Here is a 26,823-nt window from a genome sequence, read left to right on the forward strand (position 1 = left end):
AACGTAAGAATTACTAACCCTTAAACGTTATAAAACTAACCCCGAACGCAAGAATTCCTCACCCCCAAACGTAAAAATTCCCAACCCTTAAACGTTAGAAAACTAACCCCCAAACGTAAGAACTCCTAACACCCAAACTTAAGAATTCTTAACCCCCAAACGTAAGAAAACTAACCTTCAAACGTAAGAATTACTAACTCCCAAACGTAAGAAAACTAACACCGAAAGTAAGAATTCGTAACCTCAAGATGTAGGAAAACTGATCCCTAAACGTAAGAAATCTAACCCCTAGACGTAAGAATTACAAACCCAGAAATACAAACGTAAGCAAACTAACCCCCAAACGTAAGAATTGCTAGCCCTTAAACGTAAAAAATCTAACCTTCAAACATAAGACTTCCTAACCCTTAAACGTAACACATCTAACTCCTAAACATAAGTATTCCTAACCTCCAAACGTAAGAATTCCTAACCCCCAAACGTAAGAAAACTAAACCCCAAAAGTAAAAAAAAAACTAACCTCCAAACGTAACAATTCCTAAGCCCCACACGTAAGAAATTCCTAACCCACAAACGTAAGAAATCTAACCCCTAAACGTAAGAATTACTAACTTTCAAAGGTAAGAAAACTAACCTTCAAACGTAACAATTACTAACCCCCAAACGTAAGAAAATTTAACCCCCGAACGTAAGAATTCCTAACCCCCAAACAAAAGAAATCTAACCTGCAAACGTACGACTTCCTAAAACGCAAACGTAAGAAATCTAACCCCTAAACATAAGAATTCCTAACCTCAGAACGTAAGAATTCCGAACGACCGAACGTAAGAAAACTAACCCCCAAACGTAAGAATTACTAACCGTCAAACTTAAGAAAACTAACCCCTAAACGTAAGAGATCCTAACCCCCAAACGTAAGAAAGCTAACCCCCAGACGTAAGAATTACTAACCCCCAAAGTTAAGAAAACTAACCCCCAAACGTAATAATTCCTAACCCCCAAACGTAAAAAAACTAACCCCCAAAAGTAAGAACTCCTAACCCCAAAAGTAAATAAAAAACTAACCCCTAAACGTAAGAATTCTTAACCCCCAAACGTAAGAAAACTAACTTCCAAATGTAAGAATTACCAACCCCAGTACGTAAGAAAACTAGCCCCTACACGTAAGAATTCCTAACCCCCTAACGTAAGTATTCCTAACCACCAAACGTAGGAAAACAAACCCCCAAACGTAAGAAACATTAGCCCGCAAAGGTAAGAAAACTAACCCCCAAACGTATAAAACAATCCCCTAAACGTAAGAATTACTAACCTCCAAAGTTAAGAAAACTAACCTCCAAAAGTAAGATTTCTTAACCCCCAAACGTAAGAAAACTAACCACCAAACGTAAGAATTTTTAATCCCCAAACATAAGAAAACTAACCCACAAACGTAAAAATTACTAACCCCCGAAAGCAGGAATTCCTAACCCCCAAACGTAAGAATTACTAACTCCTAAACGTAACAAAACTAACCCCCAAACGTAAGAAATCTACCCCATAAACGTAAGAAACCCTAACCCCCAAACGTGAGTAAAGTAACCCCAAACGTAAGAAAACTAACCCCCAAACGTAAGAAATCCTAACCCCCAAACGTAAGACTTCTTAACCCCCAAACGTAAGAAAACTAACCCCTAAACGTAAGAATTCCTTACCTCCTAACATTAATAAAACTAACCCCCAAACGTAAGAATTCTTAACCCCAAAACGTAAGAAAACTAACCCCCAAACTTAAGAATTCCTAACCCCCAAACGTAAGAAAAGTAACTACCAAACCTAAGAATTCCTAATCCCGAAACGTAAGAAAACTAACCCCCAAACGTAAGAATTCCTGACTCCCGAACGTCAAAAAACTAACCCCCAAACGTAAGAATTACTAACTCCTAAACGTAACAAAACTAACCCCCAAACGTAAGAAATCTACCCCATGAACGTAAGAAACCTTAACCTCCAAACGTGAGTAAAGTAAACCCAAACGTAAGAAAACTACCCCCAAACGTAAGAAATCCTAACCCCCAAACGTAAAACTTCTTAACCCCCAAACATAAGAAATACTAACCCCGAAACTTAAGAAAACTAACTCCCAAACGTAAGACGACTAACCCCCAAACGTAAAAAAACTAACCCTCAAACGTAAGAATTCCGAACCCCGAAACGTAGGAATTCCTAACTTTCAGACGTAAAAAACTACCCCCAAACGTAACAAAAATAACCCCTAAACAAAAAAAAAATACCAACCCCAAAACGTAAGAAAACTAACCCCCAAATGTAAAAATTCCTAATCCTTAAACGTAACAATTCCTAAGCCCCAAACGTAAGAAAACTAACCACCAAACGTAAGAATTGCAAACCCCTGAACGTAAGAAAACTATCCCTCAAACGTAAGAATTACTAACCCCCAAACGTAAGAAAACTTACCTTCAAACGTAAGAATTCCTAATCCCCAAACGTAACAAATCCTAAGCCCCAAACGTAAGAAAACTAACCACGAAACGTAGGAATTCTTAACCGCAAAACGTAACAATTCCTCACCCTAAAACCTGAAAAAACTAACCCTCAAACGTAAGAAATCTAAACCCCCAGACATAACAATTGCTAAGCCCCAAACGTAAAGAAACTAACCCCCATACCTAAGAATTACTTACCCCCAAAACGTAAGAAAACTACCCCGGCCCTAAACGTAAGAATTCCTAACCCCATAACGTAAGGAAACTAACCTCCAAACGTAAGAATTCCTAATCCCCAAACGGAACAATTCCTAAGACCCAAACGTAAGAAAACTAACCACGAAACGTAAGAATTCCTAACCGCAAAACGTAACAATTCCTAACCCCAAACGTAAAAAAACTAACCCTCAAACGTAAGAATTCCTAGCCCCAAAACGTAAGAAAACTAACCCCCAAACGTAAGAAATTTAACCGTTAAACGTAACACTTCCTAACCCTCAAATGGTAAGAAATTAACCCCCAAACGTAAAATCTTTTAACCCCCAAATGTAAGAATTCCTTATTCCCAAAACATAAGAAAACTAACCCCCAAACGTAAGAATTACCAACCGCTAAGCGTGAGAAAACTAACCCCTAAACGTAAGAATTCCTAGTCTTTAACCGTAAGAAAACTAACCACCAAAAGTAAGAAATCTCAACCCCTTAATATAAGAAAACTAGCCCCAAAACGTAAGAATTGCTAACCTCAAACGTTAGAACACTGACCCCCAAACGTAAGAATTACTGACCCTAAACGTAAGAAAACTAACCCCCGAACGTAGGAATTCCAAACACCCAGACGTAAGAAATTTAACCCCTAAAAGTAAGACTTCCTAACCCCGAAACGTACGAATTCCTAACCCCCAAACTTCAGAAAACTAACCCCCAAACGTAAGAATTCCTAACACCCAAACGTAAGAAAGCTAACGTACAAACGTAAGAATTTTTAACCCCAAAACGTGAAAAAACTAACCCTCAAGCCTAAAAATTAATAACCCGAAACGTAACAAATCCTAAGCCCCAAACGTAAAAAAACTAACCCCCAAACGTAAGAAAACTAACCCCCAAACTTAAGAATTCCTAACCCCCAAACGTAAGAATTCCTAACTTTCAAACATAAAAAAAATAGCCCCCAAACGTAAGAATTCCTAACGCCCAAACGTAAGAAAGGTAACGTACAAACGTAAGAACTCCTAACCCCAAAACGTAAGAAAAGTAACCCCAAAGCGTGAAAAAACTAACCCTCAAACGTAAAAATTAATAACTCCGAAACGTAACAATTCCTAAGCCCCAAACGTAAAAAAACCAACCCCCAAACGTAAGAAAACTACTCCTAAACGTAAGAATTCCTAACCCCAAAACGTAAGATAACTAACCCCCGAACGTAAGAATTCCTAACCCCCAAACGTAAGAAATTTAACCCTTAAACGTAAGACTTCCTTACCCCCAAACGTAAGAAATTAACCCCCAAACGTTAAAATTCCTAACCCCCAAACGTAAAAATTCCTAAATCCCAAAACATAAGAAAACTAACCCCCAAACGTAAGAATTACCAACCGCCAAGCGTAAGAAAACTAACCCCTAAACGTAAGAATTCCTAGTCTTTAACCGTAAGAAAACTAACCACCAAAAGTAAAAAAATCCTAACCGCAGAAGGTAAGAAAACTAACCCCAAACGTAAGACTTCCTAACCCCAAAACGTACGAATTCTTAACACCGAAACGTAAGAATTCCTATCCCCCAAAGGTAAGAAAACTAACCCCGAAACGTAAGAATTACTAACCCCCAAACGTAAGAATTCCTAACGCCCAAACGTAAGAAAGCTAACGTACAAACGTAAGAATTCCTAACCCCAAAACGTAAGAAAAGTAACCCCCGAACGTAAGAATTACTAACCCCCAAACGTAAGAATTCCTAATCCCCAAACGTAAGAAAATTAACCCCCAAACGTAAGAAATCTAACGTAACGTAAGAAATCAAACGTAAGAATTCTTAACCCGAAAACGCAAGAATTTCTAACCCCTAAACGTAAGAAAACTAACTCCCAAACTTAAGAAAACTAACCCCAAACGTAAGAATCCTAAACCCCGAAAGACAAAAAAACTGACCCCAAAAGTAAGATATTTCAACCCTCAAACGTTAGAAAACTAACCTTAAAACGTAAGAATTCCTAACCCCGAAACGTAAAAAAACTAAGCCCTAAACGTAGGAATTCCTAACCCCCAAACAAAACAATTCCTAAGCCCCAAACGTACCAGGAAATCTAACCCCCAAACGTAAGAATTCCTAGCCCCCAAACGTAAGAAAACTGACCACCAAACGTAAGAATTACTAACCCCAAACGTAAGAAAACTAACCCCCAAACGTAAAAAATTTTAACCCCTGAACGTAAGAATTAATAACTCCTAAACGTAAGAAAACTAACCCCTAAACGTTAGAGTTCATAACCCCCAAACGTAAGAAATCTAACCTCCAAATATAAGACTTCCCAACCCCCAAACGTAAGACTTCCTAACCCCCAAACGTAAGAAATCTAACCCTAAAACGTAAGAATTCCTAACCCTCAAACGTAAGAATTCCTAGCCCCCAAACGTAAGAATTACTAGCCTCCTAACGTAAGAAAACTAATCCTTAAACGTAAGAATTCCTAACCTCCAAACGTAAAAAAACTAACCCCTAAACGTTAGAATTCCTAACCCCTTAAACGTAAGAAAACTAACCCCAAAACGTAAGAAAACAAACCCCCAAACGTAAGAATTCTCAACAATTCGTAACTCCCAAACGTAAAAAAACTAACCCCCAAACGTAAGAAATCTACCTTCCAAACGTTAGAATTCCTAACCCCCAAACTTAAGAAAACTAATCCCCAAAGGTAAGAATTCGTAAGCCCCAAACGTAACAGAACTAACCCCCAAACGTAAGAATTCCTAATCCCCAAACGTAAGAAAACGAACCCCCAAACGTAAGAATTCCTAACCCCCAAACGTAAGAAATCTAACCCCCAAACGTTAGAATTCCTAACCCCCAAACTTAAGAATAGTAACACCTAAAGGTAAGAATTCCTAAGGCCCAAACGTAACAGAACTAACCCCCAAACGTAAGAATTCCTAACTCCTAAACATAAGAAAACTAACCCCCGAACGTAAGAATTCTTAACCCCCAAACGTAAGAATTCCTAACCCCAAAACATTAGAATTCTTAAGCCCTAAACGTAACAAAACTAACCCCCAAACGTAAGATTTCCTAACCCCCAAACGTAAGAAAGCTAACTCCCAAACGTAAAAATTCCTAACCCCCAAACGTAGCAATGCCTAAGCCCCAAACGTAAGAAAACTAACTCCCAAACGTAAGAATTCCTAACCCCCAAACATAAGAAAACAAACCCCCAAACGTAGGAATTACTAACCCCGAAACGTAAGAAAACGAACCCCGAAACGTAAGAATTCTCAACCCCGAAACCTAAGAATTCCTAACCCCCAAACGTAAGAAAACTAAACCCCAAACGTAAGAATTCGTAACTCCCAAACGTAAGAAAACTAGCCCCCAAACGTAAGAATTACTTACCCCCAAACGTAAGAAAACTAACTTCCGAACGAAAGAATTCCTAACGCCCAAACGTAAGAAATCTAACCCCCAAACGTAAGTCTTCCTAACCCCGAAACGTAAAAAATATAACCCCCAAACGTAAGAATTACCAACGCTCAAACGTAAGAAAAATAACCCCCAAACGTTACAATTACTAACCCCCAAACGTAAGAATTCCTAACATTCATCCATGCACATTTTGACTGAAAGATTATTATCATTGTTAGGCTTAACTCGCATGCAAGCTGGCTCCTCCTCGACGCTTTCTTTTCAGTTACGACGTGCTATGGTTGCTCTGATCTGAAAACACATAAGTTCACTAATCTACTGGAACATAAGACTTCGAATCTAAATGAAATAAAGAACATTCCTTACCTCTCCCTGTGGCGATGAAAATAGTAGGAAATCTTTGATTGCTTGGACATTTTCAAACGAAACTGCTTTTCGGCAGTCAACTTTCGCGCGCCCTGCACGAGGGTTAAGCACGAGGGTGGCTTATATACCGCTGCTCTCCCTTATGTATCAGTGGGCTCGTATTCCCACGGTGCGATGGACCAAACATCCCTGGATGTTGTTCATACAAAAACAATAGGTGCCTCCTTGAGAATTTTTGGTTACGAACGTGGTCCACTGCAGACATTCGGTTCGGCAAAAGGATAATGTAACTACATAGCACTGGAAAAAAAATTGATTCTTCGGATTTGTGTGTTTTTCCTTGAGACTTAATTTCACTCACTTGCTGTCAATGTTTATTACATTTTATGATTCATTGATATTCTAAGTTATGTGCCTGTTCATGTCTTAACATAACACAAACGACAGTTCCTTTCTACAGCAATTCTCATTTAAATTATTTGGCATATTAGACATAACAACTCCTGAGGGCAATGCAGTTTCATATTTTTGAGAAGCAATTGAGTCTAAGTTAGAAATTGTTTGCTTGTGTGTCAACATTTCGACGAACTTCGTCATGTTGTTTTTCTTTATCTGCTTTATTTCCTGCATTCAAGAAAGCAGTCAGAGGGTCATAAATCCTTCCAATCTCAACCGGTTTGGGTAAGATATTTGTGATGTAGCTGCTTTTTTGTGCTTCGTTGTGTTTTTATGAGGTCAGGGAAATGCTGCATCTGATTTTATTTCAATGCTAATACTACAAAGACATCTTGTCGAACCTTACTCCCTCCTTTTGATGAACTTGGCTTTCAGTTCTAATTCTAATTTCCAATTTCCAATTTCCAATTTATTGCTTCCATCACTAATACATTGTTGTTCATGATAACTATACAATACTAAATAAAATAGTGATTCTTATCTCGTCACAACGATATTAACATCAATGTTGCGGTTAGTAGCGAAACTGCAAAAAGAAACCAAAACCCAAAAGCTAAAATACCCTGCCAGCAGAGCGTCCGCGGCTTTCAGGCAAGACTACGCGAAATACCAGAGACACAAACGACTTCGTACATACGTTTAGTATGAAAGAAACGCTCTGCTAGAAGGGTAACGCCAAGACGAAAGCACCGTTAAATACCTTTCATTTTAGTAGTAATTTTTAGGTGTCTGGATGCACCGATCTATAAAAAGTACAGCGTGGAAATTGTAGCGTTGAATGCTCCAATAATTTTAGATGCTTCGTGTTAGAGCTCTAGAGTTATGGTACTACAAAAGAGAAGACCTACTTCCGGCTTCTCTTATCTCGGGAATACTGTGAACGTTAGCAAAATAGGAAAGCGTGTTTTCTTTCTTTTTTTTTTTTTGTAAACTTTATTTTCACTAGATAAATGTTGAAGCTAAAAGCTTGTGGGGTCGAGTATAAAGTAATAAAATACATATCTCACTGAGATAACAGTCTTGAAATATTCATAATTACCAATGCGCTGCTTCAAAACATTATCGAAAGTGAAAAACACATAAATTATTTATCACAGTAAACAAGGCGTGACCGTTTTATTACCTTGCCAACAAGGGTATTAATAAGCAAACAAAGAGGCTTGTTTTTTTTTTTTTTTACAAAAATTAGAAGCGAAAGGATTTTCCAAGGCTGAATGACTTACACAGAGTATAATTAGTTATGCGGAGAGTAAAGAGTAACCCTTTCTTTGAGCCGAGATGCGATTACGAAATGGAACGAAAACGAAAGCAATAATTATTTAAAGTTGGTAATAATTTAGTCGAGACGCCCTTTGTCTCCCTTTGGCTAATGAAGTTTTTTGGCGAATACTTAACTTTAAGTTACCATCAAATATGCCGCGAAAACTGATAAACAAATCTTAGGGACACTTTAGTCTGAACATTGCGCCTCACAGTGAAACAATGAGGCCTTTGCAATTGCACAATTCCATGGCTACACGGATTCCCGGAAAAAAGGCATCGAAAATCCGTGCTTCCGAGAATTACAAGTTGCCAAGTTATAGAACCTACATGTAAAGGTTTTATACGCCTGATGGGCGAAGCAAAATTTGCAAGATGTTCAAAACCAGACAAAAATGACAGCTGACAGGCAGACACAGAGTGACCGAATGACTGAGTGGCCTTCAAATGGACTAATCGACTGAATGACTAACTATTTGACTGAAACACTGGCTAGGTGAATCGCTCACGGATTGAGTGAGTGAGTGACTGGATTAATAACTGACTGATCGAGAAACTCATTGACTGGCGGAATGAATAAAATGACTGACCAACTGACTGACAGACTAAATGAATGAAAGATGGCTGACAGATTACGGATCGACTGTCTGGGAAACCGGACAAGCTGACTAATTGACTAACTGAGTGAGTGACTATCGGTAGCCGCTTAGTATTCGGGCAGTCTTTTCAAAATTATTTTTGTTATATTTTTTCATTTTATTTTCCACACATCTGATGTATCAGTTATAGTTTCACGTTAAGTTATAGATGTATATGGATATATAAGTTATAGTTTCCACACATCTGATGTATAAGTTATAGTTTCATGTACAAGGAAACTTTGAAGCTTATTTATCACTGGGCGTACTCAAATCCGAAAGGGAAAAATCTGTTATGGGGTTTCAAATTAAAGTTGTGGTAGCAGGCACTGTCATGTATTTTTAGATCACATTCAGTTGCTTTCTCGATTGTACTTTAGCTTATTTTGTCACATTTTTTGCAAAGGATGTTACCGACTTTAAAACATATTACGACGTTTTCAACCGGCACTATTTCCTGGCGAGGGAAGAGGAAATAAACAAATGAAATATGATAATCGGAATGAATATGAATATATGAAACATGTATTTAAATTGCGCGTAACAGATTAAATAGCAGAAAGACCCTCACCGTTATTTATGCAACTTAAGCAAGAAATTTTAGAATTATCAAATTCCCTGACACGTTTTTGTTGATCATATATTTTTCTAGAATCTCGCCAAATTTTGTTGTAACTCTTGAAAGTGTCCCCTCCAAGCGAAAATAGCGCTTGAAAAAAATTCTCGCTACACAACCTAACGCCTTTATGGAATATAGGCCAATCATTTTGCAAGGTACTTTTTCTTCCGCTCGCCTCCTGTGAACAGCCTCAGCTCGCAGTTTTGCACGTACTCGCGTTCCAGAGAAATCAACTCCTTCACCATTTTGTTGGATATCTTTGGTGTCTGTTGTACGTCGATTTTGTAATCTGTAATCATTATTGGGAAAACAAAACGGGGACTGAAGCCAACCTTATCAAGCAGAGGTGGCAAAGGCGGGCAAAATATAAATTATCAGCACAAAGCGCTACGGAATGATCAGGGAACCCCCGTAACCGCATGTATTGTCTCAGTCAAAACAAAAATTCTTGCTACTCTTGGAAATACCGGCTAATACATCTATTCGAACGAAATATTGTTGAGAATAGCGAAGTTTCGAGATTGCTTTTCGAAAGTGCGGGTGAAATAGTTTTGACGAGTAGGCAAACAGGCTTGAAATAACTGTGTTTGTATGAAAATCCGATGTCAAATAATTGTCATAAAACATCGCTTCCGAAAAATTCATGAATTGGAAACTTTGGCACTAGGAAAAGGATTTTAAGATAAAAATTGGAGGGATGCAGCTGTGCCAGAAAGCGTCCAGTCGTGTTATGAACTTTCCATACATTTGTCTGTATAGCGAAACAGCCGTGAACTGCTACTAAAAATAGTTCGCGGGGAAAAATACATGGAAATGTATGGAAAATTCAAACACAAGATTCACCCGAACACAAGATTCAGTGATCTTAAGCCGCAAATAAAACAAAAAAGGCAGCTGGTAAAGCGCGATTCACGGACTCGCGAATTACGTAAAGCGCGTCTCCAAAATATTCGCTTGGCTGGAAGATTTTAAAACCTTTACCTACTTCTATTGTCTTCTTTTATCTCAGTTTCGTACTCGAACAAACGCAAGTTCTTCCACTAAATACAGGATATTCAAAGTGCGGCAACGTGAGGGGTTAAGACCGTTAAGACCGTTCGCGTGATCATCTCAATGGGTGGCTATATCGGCAGCAATATGATGTCAATCAGAGTAAAATTTAACTTCTACTGGAAATCACTTATGTGCAAATTTCTCGGCAAATACTTTTTTTTTGACAAGAACGTCTCTCTTTTTTCACCTGTTTCATTCAAACATACACTCGATTACAAAAACGTTGACACCTAAAAAGCATAAGCCGTGAACGATGAGACCCGATTGCTTTATGGGTAAAAGTGTACTAAATTTATTTGCATAATATTCTATTCTCGTGCGACGGTTGATGACTTTTTGCACGTGGTGAATGATGCAAACTGTCCAGGCTTTCCTTGAAGTGTCCGAATTGGCCAACAAGGGCCAATTTGAGTGATATACAATTAGCGATTTGCCTAAGTTCAAAACAGGCAATGAACTTAAGCAATATTTGGTAGAAAATTATTCGGAAGAATTAAATCAACACTGTATTTTTTTTTATAACGAATGGGAATGGTAAATTATTGATTATAGAAATGAGCTTATTGTTTAAACACTACCCACAAATCCGTGGCGTCTTATCATTCACAGTTTATGCTTTTTAGGTGTCAACGCTTTTACCATCGAGTCTATACATTACAATCATATAATATCTCATATTAAAGGCAGGAGATCCAGCAAGCTCTAATGAGCTTTTTAGAAGATCTCATTAATACAATTTACTAAGATCAATTACAGAAGGCAGACTAATTACTAATAAACTAATTACATACTAGGTCTCATTTTACTTATGAACCACATTAGTTCTACTCTTCATTACAAGGCTGATTTTGAATATAATTTTAAGCCTTTTTTTTAAAACGATTAAAAGAATCAATGTTCTTGATATCATCAGGTGGACTGTTCCACGTAATTGCTCCTTTACACCTGAGAGAAAATTTCGTACTTTTAATTTTGTAATTTTACTCACTCTTTTTCGTAAATTCTTCTTTTTTTGTTTGTAAGAAGTTACTGGAAATTTATTTTTATCTAATAAAATGAAAATCCAAAAATTTTCTCTCTGAATGTACACACTAACTAAGGCTTTACAGAATCGAACCCATGACCTCTGCGATGCCGATGCAGTGTTCTACCAACTGAGTTTATGACACCAGTTTAAACTGATCGCACTGGATCAGTGAAAATGCTAAAATTCAAGGCGGCGAAGGCCATCAGAAAATAATATTTTCTAAATGTTCTTTCTTTAGGAAGAACGTCTGTGCCAGACACATTTCCGAGACTAAGTACTACTATACAACTACAAGAACAGTGGTGTACATACGTTCAGCTACAAGGTGCGGCTGGTTTGGCTGGCGAAGATGTCGTACGTCAAGGTACGTGCCCTCCAAGGCTTTGCAGTTTCTCCAGAAAATGGAAAACTCATCGACAAAACAGATTTTATTTCTGAATGCTCTTTCGCTTGTACTTTGGGTTACAACAGCCGGAGGTGATCAACGCAGAAATGATTAATGCGACGATCAAACTTCAACGTCTTTCAGAGCGCTTTATAACTAGATCTTTCCATTTTTTCCACGTATTATTGGGGTCGTAAAATTCCTTAATGTCATCCCACGATAGTGTCAAAATGTCGTTTCGGAAACTAGAAGAGTTAAAGTGTTTAAATTGCTTATTACTCGGGCCGTAAGGCGTACGAGTTTAGGTTTCGGTAGCATTATCAAATTCTTTTTTTTATTTTTTTGGTCACGATGGGCCGAGAGATAAGACTTCGGGCCACGAAATATTGTTCTCGGTCTCGTTTTTTTGTACTCGGCTAGCACGAGTTAAGTTTTCGTAGCGTTATAAAATTCTTTAAATTCTCGGTCGTGCTCTTTGTACTCGGGCTGTGAGGAGTGTATACAATATGCGAGCCAGCGAGGCATGCGAGGCAGACGTGCGAGGCATGAACAAAACATGCGAGGCATGCGAGGCATGAACAACCCCAACATAAACTGCTAACGTTAAACCAACCGGGGAGCTATTTAAGTTAACTTGAGTGCTATTTAAATTTGGGCTTACGGGAGTGTTTTTTAGGCTAACTTAAGTGCCTCACACGTCTGCCTCGCATGCCTCGCTGGCTCGTAGATTGTGCATCCAAGCCGTGAGGCGCCGAATCTGAAGTTCACCACATGACGTGTCACATACAGGATGGCAGATGCAAGACACAAATGACTAAAAAATAAGACTTATTCCTCCAGAATTTACCAACTTTAACAGAAACGGCATTCACTTATCTGAAGAGGCATTTTCTATTTCCAAGGCGAAGACTCTTAAACTTTATGCGATGAACAGACGCGAAGAAACTTAATCTGTTTATATGTCTATTTTTATAGTGTCGTTTGTGCATCTTTTAACTTTCCAAGTTTTTTAACCATTCATATTTCATCTTTTCATAACTAGAACTTTAAAAATTTGAAAGGTTTTCATCGTTTTTTTTTTATTTACTTAGCTTTTTTTGGTTCAAAGTTAGTTTTGTTTAACCGAAAATTTGGCAACTAAATCAGTCTATAACCCCACGGGCCATTAGCTAAGTATAATTAATAGTAGTTTCTAAACACTGTTAGGGTTATTGTTAACCAAATTAAAACATTATTTTAACGATTCCATCGAAAAAAACTACGTTTTTGGCTATTCATAGCTAGTGACACTAAAAATATGTGACATTGCAATATTCGCTTACAAAGGCTAAGCCCTTCAAAACATCTTGTAACTCCTGTTACTCCAACAGACTAGGGAAAAAACTAACTTGCAACATTAATTGTAGACCATTGTTTTCGTGGCAAGGTTTCATAACCAGTCCCTCAATGAAGTATGTATTCACATATGGAAATACAAAAAAATACCACCTAAAAGACCTTTTACGATGAGCTATCCCCTCACCAATTTTTAGCTAGTTTTTCAATTACTTAAACTGATAGTCATTTCTGATATTTATTTATGTATTTTAAATTGTCACTGAAAAGCCCCTATGGGGAGTGTCATATTGAGTATTGTGTTGTATTGTATTGTAATATACACAATCCCAAAATCATGTCTCGTATTTTGTATCACACAGCTCTGAAAAAAATGTTGCTGAAATCGACCCCTTATCTAGGCTCGATTTCCAGCTGCTGTTCGGGAAACGAGACCGCGCTCTACCCCCGAAAAGACGTCATGGACAACGTCTGGGGTTCACGCGTCCAGCCGTCTCTTCTCGGGGAGGAACAAAGACCGGACTCGAAAGAGCGGCGGAAATCGAGCCTATGTAGCCCTTATCTAGATAATGCTTGATGAATGAGATTATAATAATAATGATGATGGTGATGATAGCCTCAACGGCATTGCCTCTTCTTTTAAACCATACCAAAGCTAGACGGTTTTCTGTCTTTTTGTCCATTATGGGCAGGCGGTGACATGGCATCAACTGCATGTTTTTGATTTATCATTTCCAATTTGTCATTGAATCGTTTTGCGTTTTTGTTTTTACGTGGAAGACCACGAACGGTTTACCGCCCTATCCGCACAACAAGACGTGTCACTGTGACAATCATTTCATGCTGCAGTGGATGGCAGAAAGCTTACTCCTGGTCCACGTACTGTGGAAAAGGTACGCTAAAGGTTAATAAAGGCACAATAACGTTAAAACCACATTGATGGAGGGGGCTACATTCAACATTTGTCATTTCCATAAAAGGAAGGAAAACTTGTAAACCGTTCAGAGCAGGGTACACGTTGTGACATGTGGCATTACACGCAACTTCCAGTTTTCGCACCGTAACCACGCTGATTTTCTTCCGCGCTTGAATATCTTATGCATACAAATTAAACCCGCGTAAAATTGGTCAACACTTGGGGAACATAAACCTGCAACGACCGCATCACGTGTTACTATCTGTAACATCGCGTGCATCAATGTCATGCAATTTTCAACTTTCTGCCAATGACTTGTTTGCACTTGTCTATTCCTTAACCACTGACCAATTGCATCGTAATAACTGACTAGAAAAGAGAGAAGAATTGGATATATTTTTTTTTTGAAAAATAGATATTCCGGTCCGAAAAATAGCTTGCAATTTGTCGACAGAGCAAGAAACGACAGCCAATTCCAATTAATGGGAAGGAACCCCTACAATTTTTCACAAAACAAAGGAAATCAGATACGTATATTACACAACAAACATTTGCATAAAAATTTTTACTCCCTAGCTTAAAAATTACAAATAAAAAACTCGTCAAGACGTTCCTTTAAAGTACCTGGATACTTGAAAATTTCCATTTTTTTAAGAAAAGAGCATTTTTTTAATGAAAATCCAAATTGTTTTTGTGTTTTTACAAAATGAATGATTTTGAAGATTTTTGAATGGTACTCTTAGATGTTGTCGCCTGCAGCCTCTCTATGTTTAGCATTCACTGAAAATAACAACAGTCTGGGCTCCTGGCTGTATTCTGTTCTAGCTGTATTACTGTCAGATTTATTGAGCCTGCTCCAAACAGGGTTCGTGCAACGTTTATCGAGTGTTGCACATTACGTCGCGATTTCAAAGTTGTGTGCGATATTATTAACTTGTTAGCTCAGTCTTCTTACAACCACCAAACTGACTAAACCCACAATAAACCAATAATTAAAGGAGTTGTGTGCTGCAACGGTTATTTGACACAAAGGAATGAAAACACAGGAAACATACTTACTTTTTTATCGCCACTTTATTATGACATAGTATTAATTTTCGGAGATCAGTTAAAATAAGGCAGGAAATCCCGAAGAAACCATGGGGCTTATGCAACGTAGGCTTTCTAAAACTAGATTTCAAAAAAAAAGTACAATTGATATTAATTTAACTAAACGGCGAAGGCAGAGCAACAATAATACGAAGGAATAAGGTTTCAAAGGAAGAGGAAGAAAAAGGGATGGAGGGAAAGGAACAAGTTAAGTAAGAAAGTATTGCTTCAGTTATTTCTTAAAAGTTGATACACTAACTGAGCTTACAATGTCTGGACTAAGCGAATTAAAAAACAAGGGACCTTGGAATTGAAACGAAAAAACGTCTTATGTTAGTTCTGCACTTAAGAACATGAAAGGAACTGGCATTCCTGGTATTATATAACCGTGAACCTGATTCCTTCGAACAAAAGTGTTATTAGATATATCTGGTAACAACCCAGCTTTATATTGAAACATTACCAACTTGTGAAGAGCTTACCGATGTTCATGATCACTAGTTTCATAACATGCGTTCCAGTGGGCTGCAATGAGGAGTAGATAAGACCGGGATCATTTTTCAAATAATTCTTTTAAAATTGAGAGCCCATGCACTACCAATACTGTCCAAATGTGTTTGTTCTATACTTTAAATTTTATTTTTTTTATATTTGTGATAGCAATCTGCTACCAAGGATGTCACTCCACTCATGGAACCTGTGTTGCACCCAACAGTTGCCGGTGCAAAGGCGGTTGGACTGGTAACACGTGTTCGTTAGGTATATAATGTCTTCTTGTCCACTCCATAAACCATTCTTCTTGCTTTCCTTCTTTGCCTTATTCTGGCTCATTTGGAAACCTTAGCCAATGCGGTTCTAAATTTCTCACCAAGATAATTATCTCAGTTTTATTTTTGTGAGAAAAATCGTTCTGTTTCTTTTAATAGACGACAATGAATGTTCTTCAGATAATGCTGGATGCGAACAGGTGTGCATTAATACACCTGGTTCGTATCACTGTAGCTGCCACTCAGGATATACCAAAATAGGTCATCGATGCGAAGGTATGTTTATTATCTTTTGGCGCAAATTATAGTCATACAACTCCCAAGTCGACAATATGTTCTATTTTACTTGCAGAGGGCTGTGTTCGAGTAAGGTAGAACAGTTCGTTTCGACCCAGGGCAGAGATCTGTTTTCCTCATACCCATCGGTTCAGCAAATACAAAGGAAAAGAAGCCTCTGCTAGCAGGGAAGAAGGAATGCCCGGACCTTAACCTTCAGTCCAATCATAAGTGCCAAACTAGATTCAAAATAAGTTGTTGTTTTATGGTGCTTAACTTCAAACTAGATGGCCTTCGTAAGGACTATGAACGCAAAGAGGATGAGAAGCAATATTTCCCTGTATATGCAGTGCTGATTAAAATTGTAATGATGCCATATTTTAATTTCTGTCTAGACATCAACGAGTGTATGACAATGATTCCCAGTCCCTGCCGTTGTGGTGTGAGTGGTGAGCCTTGTGGTGCAAGCTGCACTAATCTAGTCCCCGGTTACGCTTGTTCTTGTGCAGAGGGATTCAAGCTGGGAAGTGGAGGAACAATCTGCAACGGTATCACATTCTTAGTTTTAAGTTGGTACTTTTGGAACGCAGCAAAATGATGCTGCTTTGTTAGAAATGTGTAATGCGACCGTAAAAATTGCCATCAGGTTAGCTCTGTTATTCACCTTCCCAGAATAAACATTTACACGCTCTTCCGTCTTCTACTGGGGGAACGTAAACCAATGCGTGACAACAGTGACCACTCTCAGTGTACTATCGTCCTCACCCTCATCCTCGTCGTCTTCCTACTGGTCTTCCTCCTCCTTCTCCTCTTCATCATCATCATCCACATCATCATCGTTTTTGTCTTAACATTTTTTCCTTAATGTATCTCAACTAAAATATTGTAACATCAAGGCAATAATTAACTTTCTAGGAAAATTGTGTTCGTTCGTCGTAATGCATTAAGGATAACAACAGCCATCTGCGGATTGAGTGCGGAGACTGGACTGACAGTGTCAACCCGTGATGTAAATACCATTAATAATTTAATCTATATCTCAATGCACTTTTATTAATTTGTAGATATCAATGAATGCAGAGAAACGCCAAATGGAGGATGCCACCAAATATGCAGGAACGCTCCAGGGAAGTTTTCCTGTGGATGCTTCAGAGGCTTTCGCCTAATGGCGAACAATGCTACCCATTGCGAAGGTGAATAAACGTTTCAGCTTTTCATATCTAAAACGTATTCATAGATATTGCCAGGATAATTACCCTTGAGACCGTATTAAACAGTTGTTTTTTCATCTTGTTACTTCAGTTACCATGTATGATTCTTCGCACGGTAACTTCATTGTCCGAAATGATCTCTTTTGGGGAGCAGTGATGGCGTATTAACGCGAACATTCGCTACTAACGTGACCCGAGTTGTATGAGTTAAAGGGGAAGAACCATGGGGTTTTTGACCTCTTTTGTTAAAAATGATGAAATAAGACCTTCAATCACCTGCCAAATAGTTCTAGAATGACGAGAGGAAAGAAATCAACTCAATTCTTGAAAGGAACAACTCGTGAACTGTTCGAGAGCATTTTGGAAACAAAAATGCGAGAACGTGAAAAACAGAATCCTAACCTTTTTCAAGTTTCAATCGATACCGGCCTACTCTGTCTCTGGCCAGAGGCACTACCCGACAGCTTTATTGTACTGGGGTGACAATTTATAACAAACTTGACAAATATTTCGTTGTTTCTGCTGACAGACATACATTTTTGGGTTTTGAAATGACAGCAAATTTGGGTGATACTTCCCCTTTAAGTTTGTTGTTCGTTCTCGCAATTTCTGAATACGCTGTGCTACATACCACTGGCACTTTATTTATTTACCTTTATCACTGCTAGATGTAAACGAGTGCCTTTCCAGTAATGGTTTCTGCAGCCAGCAATGTGTCAATACCGCAGGCTCCTACTTTTGCAGATGTAATCCTGGCTATTTCTTAGATTTCAACGGGCAAACTTGTTCAGGTTAGTTGTTAGCGAGAAAAAAGAGACACTGGATAGTTCATTTGTAGATTTTGTAGGCATTTTGAGCTATAGAAGAATTTTCATAATTACTGTTAATAATAAGTGGTAATGTATTACCATTTTGAAACTGTAATAATGTTGTATTGATTTTGGAATTTAGCTTACACCGAATATCTGTTTTTGAACATGCTGTACACAGGAATCGGGCCGAAACATTTTCGAAAGTTCTGAAAAACGTTCGAGTGGCTAACTGCGTTTTGGGCGAGGAAAAGACGTCCATTCTGGAAACTTGGACCCAGAAAAATGCAAGATTTTTTTTAGTAATGGTATCCTCTTATTCCAGAAATAGGCTCTTTGCTTACGTAGGATGGCCTCGCACATCTGGCTCCTGGTGAAAGAAAGATCATGGCCAAAAATTCTAGTTGCATCGTATTTGGATTACCTTCAGTACCCTGTACCAATGCTTACAACTTACATATAAGAATGATGTATTATTCTAGAAAGTGACACAGTATGCCTGTGTCCCTTTCTTGAATAATACATCATTCTCATTCATTCACCAGGCTGGAAATATAACATCACATTTATTTCATAAACCACACGTTCTAAATTCATATTCAGCAGTATGCAGGATTTTTGTCCCATGAACCTAGTTTAATGCCCTTAGCTCCCATGAGTATCCTGTAGCTCAGTGGTAGAGCATCTGAACTAGTAATCGGAAGGTCTTAGGTTCGACTCCTGATAGGAGCACTCGGATTTCTTTTTTCAGAGTATGCCTGTGTCACTTTCTAGAACAATACATCATTCTCATTCACTCACCAGGCTGGAAATATACCATCACATTTATTTCATGAACTTACATATAAATGCTGATTAAAATGAAAGAGCCTGAAATCCAGTACCAAAGTTTACTTTAAAAAAGAAAAGATACAAAAATATGTGTGCATTCTTTTTCCACTCTGCAGATCACGATGAATGTTTGACGAACAACCATGCCTGCCAGCACAAGTGCAATAACTTCCATGGAAACTTTTTCTGTTCATGCAACACTGGATATGCCCTAAACAGAGACAATAATACTTGCTCAGGTAGAAGTTTGCCTGTCTCTCCTCAACCCCTTCAGGGAACAATTGTGGGGATTGATTACGAGTAGGCCTTCCTTTTTCTTAGGAGTCGAAGCGAGGAAAGGGGAATGTGCCAGCGCTCACCAAAATTGCCTTGAGCGCTCTCGCATGTTCCACTAGCTTTGCTGTTGTCCCCCCAAAAAATAAAGGACTACTCTTAACCTAGAGAAGGAATGATGAGGATGTTGATGATGCATGCTGTAATTTGTTTATTTTATACATACTGAGATTTTTCCGCGCTGAACAGGTTTGGTAAACATGTACACATAGCTCTCAAGTGTTTTATTGTTATAATGAAGGTACACAAAATGGAAGTACGCAGGCAACTGGATCTCTTTCAGGTGAACCGTTTGCTGCTGCAAAAGCCTTCGGTTTAACAGCTCTGACATTACGAGGTTCCGCTCCCGTTCTAGTTTTCGTTTGCCTTTCAGAAAACTCTAAGTAATTATTTCAGTCAGCTTCCATGTGAAGTTGCACGTCGCCCGAAGTCATCTGCCGATGTTCTTCACAGCCTCTCAAGGCAAAATACACTGAATTGAAAAGCCACACGGTGTTTAGCAAAGCTTCGGCATTTGAGATTCCGAGTAAATTCTTTCCGTAAAGAATGTTTTCCTCCACATCAGTTAAAGCTTCAGCTGCGTTGGGTTTGTTCCCTTTTCCTTCTTTTTTCAGTTGCTCGCTGCGAGCTTCCAGGCATTTTCTCGCTTCATCAAAGACAATGTCTTCGATAATACTCGCCGAGTACTTGCGTTCTTTTAAATACCGGTTGAAACTTGAAAACAACCCTCGAAGGCTTGATGGTTCATAGTATTGGCCATCTTTTCTTTTCACACTAACAATGAATTCACTTACGTAGCGGTTGAGCTCTTCTGGTTGAATTTCTTCCATTTTTCTTTGTTCGTTTTTCTCCAGCAGAAATGCTGTAAGTAGCTTCACATCCCGCTGCGTTTTAGCTCGAGTGTTTTTGTTTTCTTGGTCGGTAATATATTCTTCGATGGGTTTATCCAACGGTTTGAACCTACTGCCAGAACATCCAGCCGTCAGTAGTTGTTTATCGGAATGTTTTAAACTCGTCTAGAAATGTGCTGCGAAAAAGCCGAAATTCCAGCGAGCGAGAAAGCTACCACGTTCATTGAAGATGTTGATGCGTTTTGACAGCCGCTTTCTGATTGGACGAAACGGGTTTCCCACGTGCGAGAAAGTCGTTTCGCTGTTATCATTGGCTGCGAGAATTTCCGAACCGGGTTTTCAACAGATGAATTCTATCTGTAAGTCTCAGTATACTAATCAACAATGATTTAGATAAACATATACAGGCAAAAACTAACGAAAGAAAAGTCCTTCGTTTCGGCGACATCTTAGCGCCATTGTCAAGGGAAACTAAAATTAAATATGCGATTGCAAGAGTACTGAGAGTTCAGAGTCACTTATTTGCATAAGTTAGACAAAGACCTTAGCGCAAATAGAGTCTGATTGCACATTTAAACATGGTCGTAATTGTTTAATGAGTAACATCTCATTAATGAGACAATCAAACTTGTTCTGGCATTTTTTCAACACCTTGAAACAATTGCGAAGGTCATCTGGAATCCTGCCTGCGTGTCTATTGTCATAGTGTTTGCGCACTGACGAGATCTTGCTTCTATGTCCATCAACGCGTGCGAACAGATGGCCACGGGTGTATCCGACATAACCAGCATCGCACTGGTCACACTTGAAGTTATACACAACGCATTGTTGATCAATGAGCTGAGGCTTAGGTTCGCTTGTCGGGAACTCCTGGGCAATCTTGCGGCTCGTAAACACTGGTTGGACAATAGTCTGGAGCTTCAAACTGAGATCTTTTAACTGTGTCTTCACGATATTAGCAGACTCCTGGTCTTTAAAGGGTATGACGACCCGAGTAGTGTTTTCTGTCGTAGATTTGGACAGTAATGGAGGCTGGTCGGCGACCTTTAGATTTAGAAAGGTTTTAACAGTGGAGTCCACAAGGTGCTTGGGATACTTCAATTTAGAGAACACGGACTTCAGGCGTTCGCACTCCTCAGTGAAGTAGGACCACGACGAAGACAGGCGATATGCACGGTCAAGCATAGTTGTCAATAGGCCGCGCTTGTACCTTATATCAACATGACTGTGGTAATGGAGAAGCAGACCACTGTTTGTTGGCTTCACGAACACTTTAGTTTCAATACGGGGCGCCCGGTTTAGAAGTTGAATACCAAGGAAGGGGAGCATTCCATCATTTTCTACCTCCATAGTGAACTTGATGGCGGGGTGGGCGTGGTTGAGGGTGTTGAGAAAGTCCCTAGCTGTAGACAAATCGGGCATCACGGTGAGTGTGTCATCAACATATCGACGATAATAAGGTGGCAGCTTACCCTCCACATCTAATTTCTCTTCAATAGACGACATGAATACATTGGCAAGCAAGGGCCCAAGAGGGGATCCCATCGCTACACCGTCGATCTGTTCATACAGGGAACCATTAAATTGGAAAAGCTGTCCCTTGGTGGCCACACCCAAAAGATCAATAAGGTCCTGCTTCGAGATGTTCAAATTGTACTCAGAATTAAACCAGTTGTTTCTAAAGGCTCTGTCTGCGAGAATCTTAATGGTCTCATCCAAAGGTACATTCGTGAACAAAGGGGACACATCATAGGACACAAGTAAATCACCAGGTGTTATGTTGAGGTCTCGTGGTAGTTCATTCACAAAGTCGAAAATATCCGTGACTGTGTGCTGATTTAACGACAACGGTTTGAGCATGTTGTCCAACCATTTCGCCAGGGCCGTAATTATACGTATTGGTTGCTGATAGGATTGGTCGCATGGCTAATTTCTCCTTGTGTGTTTTCGGTAACCCGTACAGGTGTGCCAGTCTAGAACCGGTCAACCACGCCCACCCCGCCATCAAGTTCACTATGGAGGTAGAAAATGATGGAATGCTCCCCTTCCTTGGTATTCAACTTCTAAACCGGGCGCCCCGTATTGAAACTAAAGTGTTCGTGAAGCCAACAAACAGTGGTCTGCTTCTCCATTACCACAGTCATGTTGATATAAGGTACAAGCGCGGCCTATTGACAACTATGCTTGACCGTGCATATCGCCTGTCTTCGTCATGGTCCTACTTCACTGAGGAGTGCGAACGCCTGAAGTCCGTGTTCTCTAAATTGAAGTATCCCAAGCACCTTGTGGACTCCACTGTTAAAACCTTTCTAAATCTAAAGGTCGCCGACCAGCCTCCATTACTGTCCAAATCTACGACAGAAAACACTACTCGGGTCGTCATACCCTTTAAAGACCAGGAGTCTGCTAATATCGTGAAGACACAGTTAAAAGATCTCAGTTTGAAGCTCCAGACTATTGTCCAACCAGTGTTTACGAGCCGCAAGATTGCCCAGGAGTTCCCGACAAGCGAACCTAAGCCTCAGCTCATTGATCAACAATGCGTTGTGTATAACTTCAAGTGTGACCAGTGCGATGCTGGTTATGTCGGATACACCCGTGGCCATCTGTTCGCACGCGTTGATGGACATAGAAGCAAGATCTCGTCAGTGCGCAAACACTATGACAATAGACACGCAGGCAGGATTCCAGATGACCTTCGCAATTGTTTCAAGGTGTTGAAAAAATGCCAGAACAAGTTTGATTGTCTCATTAATGAGATGTTACTCATTAAACAATTACGACCATGTTTAAATGTGCAATCAGACTCTATTTGCGCTAAGGTCTTTGTCTAACTTATGCAAATAAGTGACTCTGAACTCTCAGTACTCTTGCAATCGCATATTTAATTTTAGTTTCCCTTGACAATGGCGCTAAGATGTCGCCGAAACGTAGGACTTTTCTTTCGTTAGTTTTTGCCTGTATAAGTCTCAGTATGTATGAAATAATACTTTTTTTCTCAGCCTGAATTGCTCTTCTAAAAAAAAGAACTTTCAATTTCCAATTTGTGGGGGAAAATGTTGTGATATTCGATTGGTGTTTTACAAAATCTAATAACAGAAAAAAAAACCTGAAAAAATCCATTATAGACAGCACGTGTTACCACTTAAAACTGATAAGTAATTGCAAGGATGTGAGGAATACCTGTACATTTTCCACACGAAAATAAGAAACATTGTGATTTTACCATTTGAATTTGGAGAAGGGTCCGAGTTGGCTGTTCCTGTTCACATACATTGACTGCATTTCGTTTCAATTCTCATCATCGCTAGACTGTCTCAATGTCATTACTCGAGTGCTTTTCCACAAATTCAAATTCAGTGTTCGGGCCTTGGCCAGCCAGTCGTTCATAAATCGTGCTTTGTTGAACGACATGTTTCAGTAAAAAGTTTGTATTCATGCCTTGGACGATTTTTTTTAGATATGAATGAGTGTACCCCTGTGTACATGGAGAGCTTAAACAAGACGATAATTCCCGCCGGATGCGATCAACTTTGTCATAACACGCCAGGACATTACACCTGCAGCTGCAATCTGGGATATCGTCTGCTGTATGATGGGAAACGGTGCAGAGGCAAGGTTTTATTAGATTACTAGCATGGTACCGAGGTTTGAGGTTTGGCGAGAACTTTGCTAGCTATCAGATCGTCTCTTCCTTCTCATCTTGTCTTAATTATCTTAAAGTGGCTAGGAATATTTTTTTATCTCACCTGGAATGCTTGAGCCCATCAAGGGCATGGGTGAAAGAGAGTATAAGTGTTCCACACAGAAATAGAACATGTAACCTTCCGAACATTGCTTGGATGCTTTTGTACCAAGTGAGCTACAAACAGACTCTTGTAGACCTGCTCTGGTTCACATTTGACATAGTCCTGTTAGATAGTAGATGGAAAGATGGGGCATGTGATTTGCCATATAGGTGGAACCTCGTGTTTTATTCCAATCAGGCGACTATCAGTAACTTAAAAAGATAGAATAGATAGAAAAACGAATAGCAATGACAATAACACACGAAAACAAACCAATAGAAGGAAAATGCATACAACTTGATAAATTTGGGTAGAAGGGACCAGGATTACTTAACTTAAGTTCGGTGAACTTAGGGATCTCAGTTCGTTGGAATTACGGGCGCATCCTTCACAAATGTTTTCATTTTTTTTACAACGCAGATATTAACGAATGTAAAGCAGGAACCCATTCTTGTCAACACATTTGTCATAACACCCTTGGTTCTTATGGCTGCTCATGTTTCTATGGCTACAGACTTAGTGCTGGCTTGAGAAGCTGTGAAGGTGAATGCTTTAACCTTTAATTTAACTCTTTCAGTCAGTAAGAAGAATTTGTTTGAGCCTTAAGATATTTGATGTTTGCCCATCTTTAACTTACTCGGAAAAAATCCGAGTGCTCCTATCAGGAGTCGAACCTAAGACCTTCCGATTACTACGTGGCAGCTAAGTGGTAGAGCATCCGAACTAGTGACCGGAAGGTCTTAGGTTCGGCTCCCAATAGGAGCACTCGGATCTTTTTCTGAGTAAGCCTGGGTCACTTACTGAATAATACATCACTCTCATTTATTCACCAGGCTTAAAATATTCCATCCAGTTATTACTGAAACTACTTGGTAGTTTATCATTCAGATTTTAAGATTTTGATTTAAAGCATGCTGATCATTTTCTTTTATCATGTTTTCACACGTAGGTAATGTAATAACGAAATAAACTAACGAAAAATTTCGCCACATTCGTCGCCTAGTTACTAATAAACAGCCGGGATTTAAGCATAAAATATTCAAGTTATTCGTAACTTTTCAACGTGGCTTCACAAACATCCAAATTACCAAATTAAGAATGAACACATAGATCACTTAAAATAAGTTTGAAGCAATGGTAAAGCATTGCCCAAATAATAATGTTAAGTCAGCCGAGAATAAAGCTGTTCTCTTGTTCTATCTCCATCAGTTCTAAGCTTAATTGTAGACGCATTTCTTGCCCTTAAAGCATTTCGTTGTTTGAATCGCATTACTGTGTTGGAAAGGAACTGATTATGGAAGCATTTTAGTTTTTTCTATTTAGCGTGTTCCGAACTATGAGTGAAATGCTAATTATACTTAACGCATTCATGCAAAAACGCACTTATTATTCACAATAAAATCACACAGTTCTCAACACCGAAACGAGAACATAGCGATTCCCAGTCGAAATGCGATCTGCTAGTAATGTTTCTGCGTTCTACCCTAGACTTGCCGTCGATAATTGAAACAATCGAAAGCCTCTGACGTCTAACTTGCAGTTTCCTTTTACGTAACAGGACTTCCTTGTGAGGCCATCATGGACCCACCCAACGGACGTATGACCTGTAGTGGCCTGGTAACCAATGAGACGTGCTCATTTATTTGTGATGACGGATACGAAATTCTAGGCTCTAAAATAAGAACTTGTCTCAACTCCTCAAAATGGGACGGCCAAACAACGGTTTGCAAGGGTAAATACAATATGTCACACGTTCGTCTCATAAAACGATATGTTTCAAAAGTGAGACGTTTTGTTCAAGCTAGAAGCCTTTAGACGTCATTAGAGAACTCAGGGTAACTCCATTAAAAATGGCAAATGGGGATCACAAAGCTTGGCCAATTGACACAGATTTTTTTTTTTAATTAAGTGTATCTATCCCTACCTGGAAGATGAATCTGTTAAAATTGATCAGAAGAATGACGGTTTTCAACAAAGGTAGGCCATCATAAAAATTGCACATTAAAAGAAATAAAGATTATTCTGAAAAACCTCGTTAGAATACTAGTCCTCCAGCTAGGGATAACTTGTTATCATTGTTAAGGTCGAATGTGATCACGATTCTCGCCCTCGAGCCAAGGGGACTAGATTAACAGATTTAATGGCTTATTAAAAAGAAATAACCAACTACAACGTAACAAGCCAATCAAAAGTGGAATTCATTAAGCGAATCCATCTTTGCTTATATTTTCTATGTTTCTATTCTACTGATTGGCTCATCTGGTATCTAGTCACTATTGTTTCTGTTCCCAATATTTTCTTTTGTACTTCAATATAGTGAGAAGCTGTGGCCGTTTGTTACCACCTGAATTCGCGAAAGTTTACCTTCCCTGTTCCTCTACGTTTGGCTCCACCTGTTCACTTGGCTGCATGGATGGCTATGTAGCGTTTGGCAATACTACCGCCTCTTGCCGGCTGGTTAATTCAAGCGAAGTTGTATGGGATATTGGAAACTTTAAGTGTAAAGGTTTGTATGTTCTCTACCTGTGAAAACGTTTCAACTGCTAATCTTAACGCAACACAACATGTGTTATCATTGCTAGATACGCACTACACGATCCAATCATTGCTTGGTTTCCTTACATTATCACCTCTTTTTCAACTTTAGGCCACACCTTCTTTATTTCCCGGCAGCAAGTTTATGGTATAATCATC

The 26,823-nt window shown here is 39.1% G+C and overlaps 4 protein-coding genes across 8 annotated transcripts in view; 2 read left to right on the plus strand and 2 right to left on the minus strand.

The window, feature by feature from the left end:
• Window positions 1–26,823, minus strand: part of LOC146466561 (uncharacterized) — a 187,374-nt gene that overhangs the window by 116,333 nt on the left and 44,218 nt on the right. The gene's annotated exons all lie outside the window — the stretch shown is intronic.
• LOC146466562 (uncharacterized) overlaps window positions 1–26,823 on the plus strand; it is a 145,970-nt gene that overhangs the window by 100,567 nt on the left and 18,580 nt on the right. For 2 of the 5 annotated variants that reach the window (XM_085127238.1, XM_085127240.1), the window contains 6 exons: window positions 17,371–17,499; window positions 18,186–18,308; window positions 19,274–19,396; window positions 24,550–24,672; window positions 25,688–25,861; window positions 26,447–26,635. In XM_085127238.1, the coding sequence (XP_084983364.1) occupies window positions 17,371–17,499; window positions 18,186–18,308; window positions 19,274–19,396; window positions 24,550–24,672; window positions 25,688–25,861; window positions 26,447–26,635 (861 nt within the window). Of the gene's footprint in view, window positions 1–7,026; window positions 7,167–11,776; window positions 11,903–14,038; window positions 14,152–15,923; window positions 16,023–16,189; window positions 16,307–16,701; window positions 16,855–17,370; window positions 17,500–18,185; window positions 18,309–19,273; window positions 19,397–24,549; window positions 24,673–25,687; window positions 25,862–26,446; window positions 26,636–26,823 lie in introns of those variants that run through there. The other 3 variants (XM_085127239.1, XM_085127241.1, XM_085127237.1) reach the window with 3 other exon arrangements.
• LOC146466567 (uncharacterized) lies at window positions 20,730–21,940 on the minus strand. Its single transcript, XM_085127155.1, has one exon. The coding sequence runs from the start codon at window positions 21,884–21,886 to the stop codon at window positions 20,873–20,875; it is 1,014 nt and encodes a 337-aa protein (XP_084983281.1). The 5' UTR covers window positions 21,887–21,940; the 3' UTR covers window positions 20,730–20,872.
• On the plus strand, window positions 22,346–23,296 carry LOC146466568 (uncharacterized). Its single transcript, XM_085127156.1, has one exon. The coding sequence runs from the start codon at window positions 22,357–22,359 to the stop codon at window positions 23,173–23,175; it is 819 nt and encodes a 272-aa protein (XP_084983282.1). The 5' UTR covers window positions 22,346–22,356; the 3' UTR covers window positions 23,176–23,296.

This window comes from Pavona decussata, unplaced genomic scaffold (assembly GCF_977016875.1).
Source record: "Pavona decussata unplaced genomic scaffold, jaPavDecu1.1 SCAFFOLD_143, whole genome shotgun sequence".
NCBI lineage: Eukaryota > Metazoa > Cnidaria > Anthozoa > Scleractinia > Agariciidae > Pavona > Pavona decussata.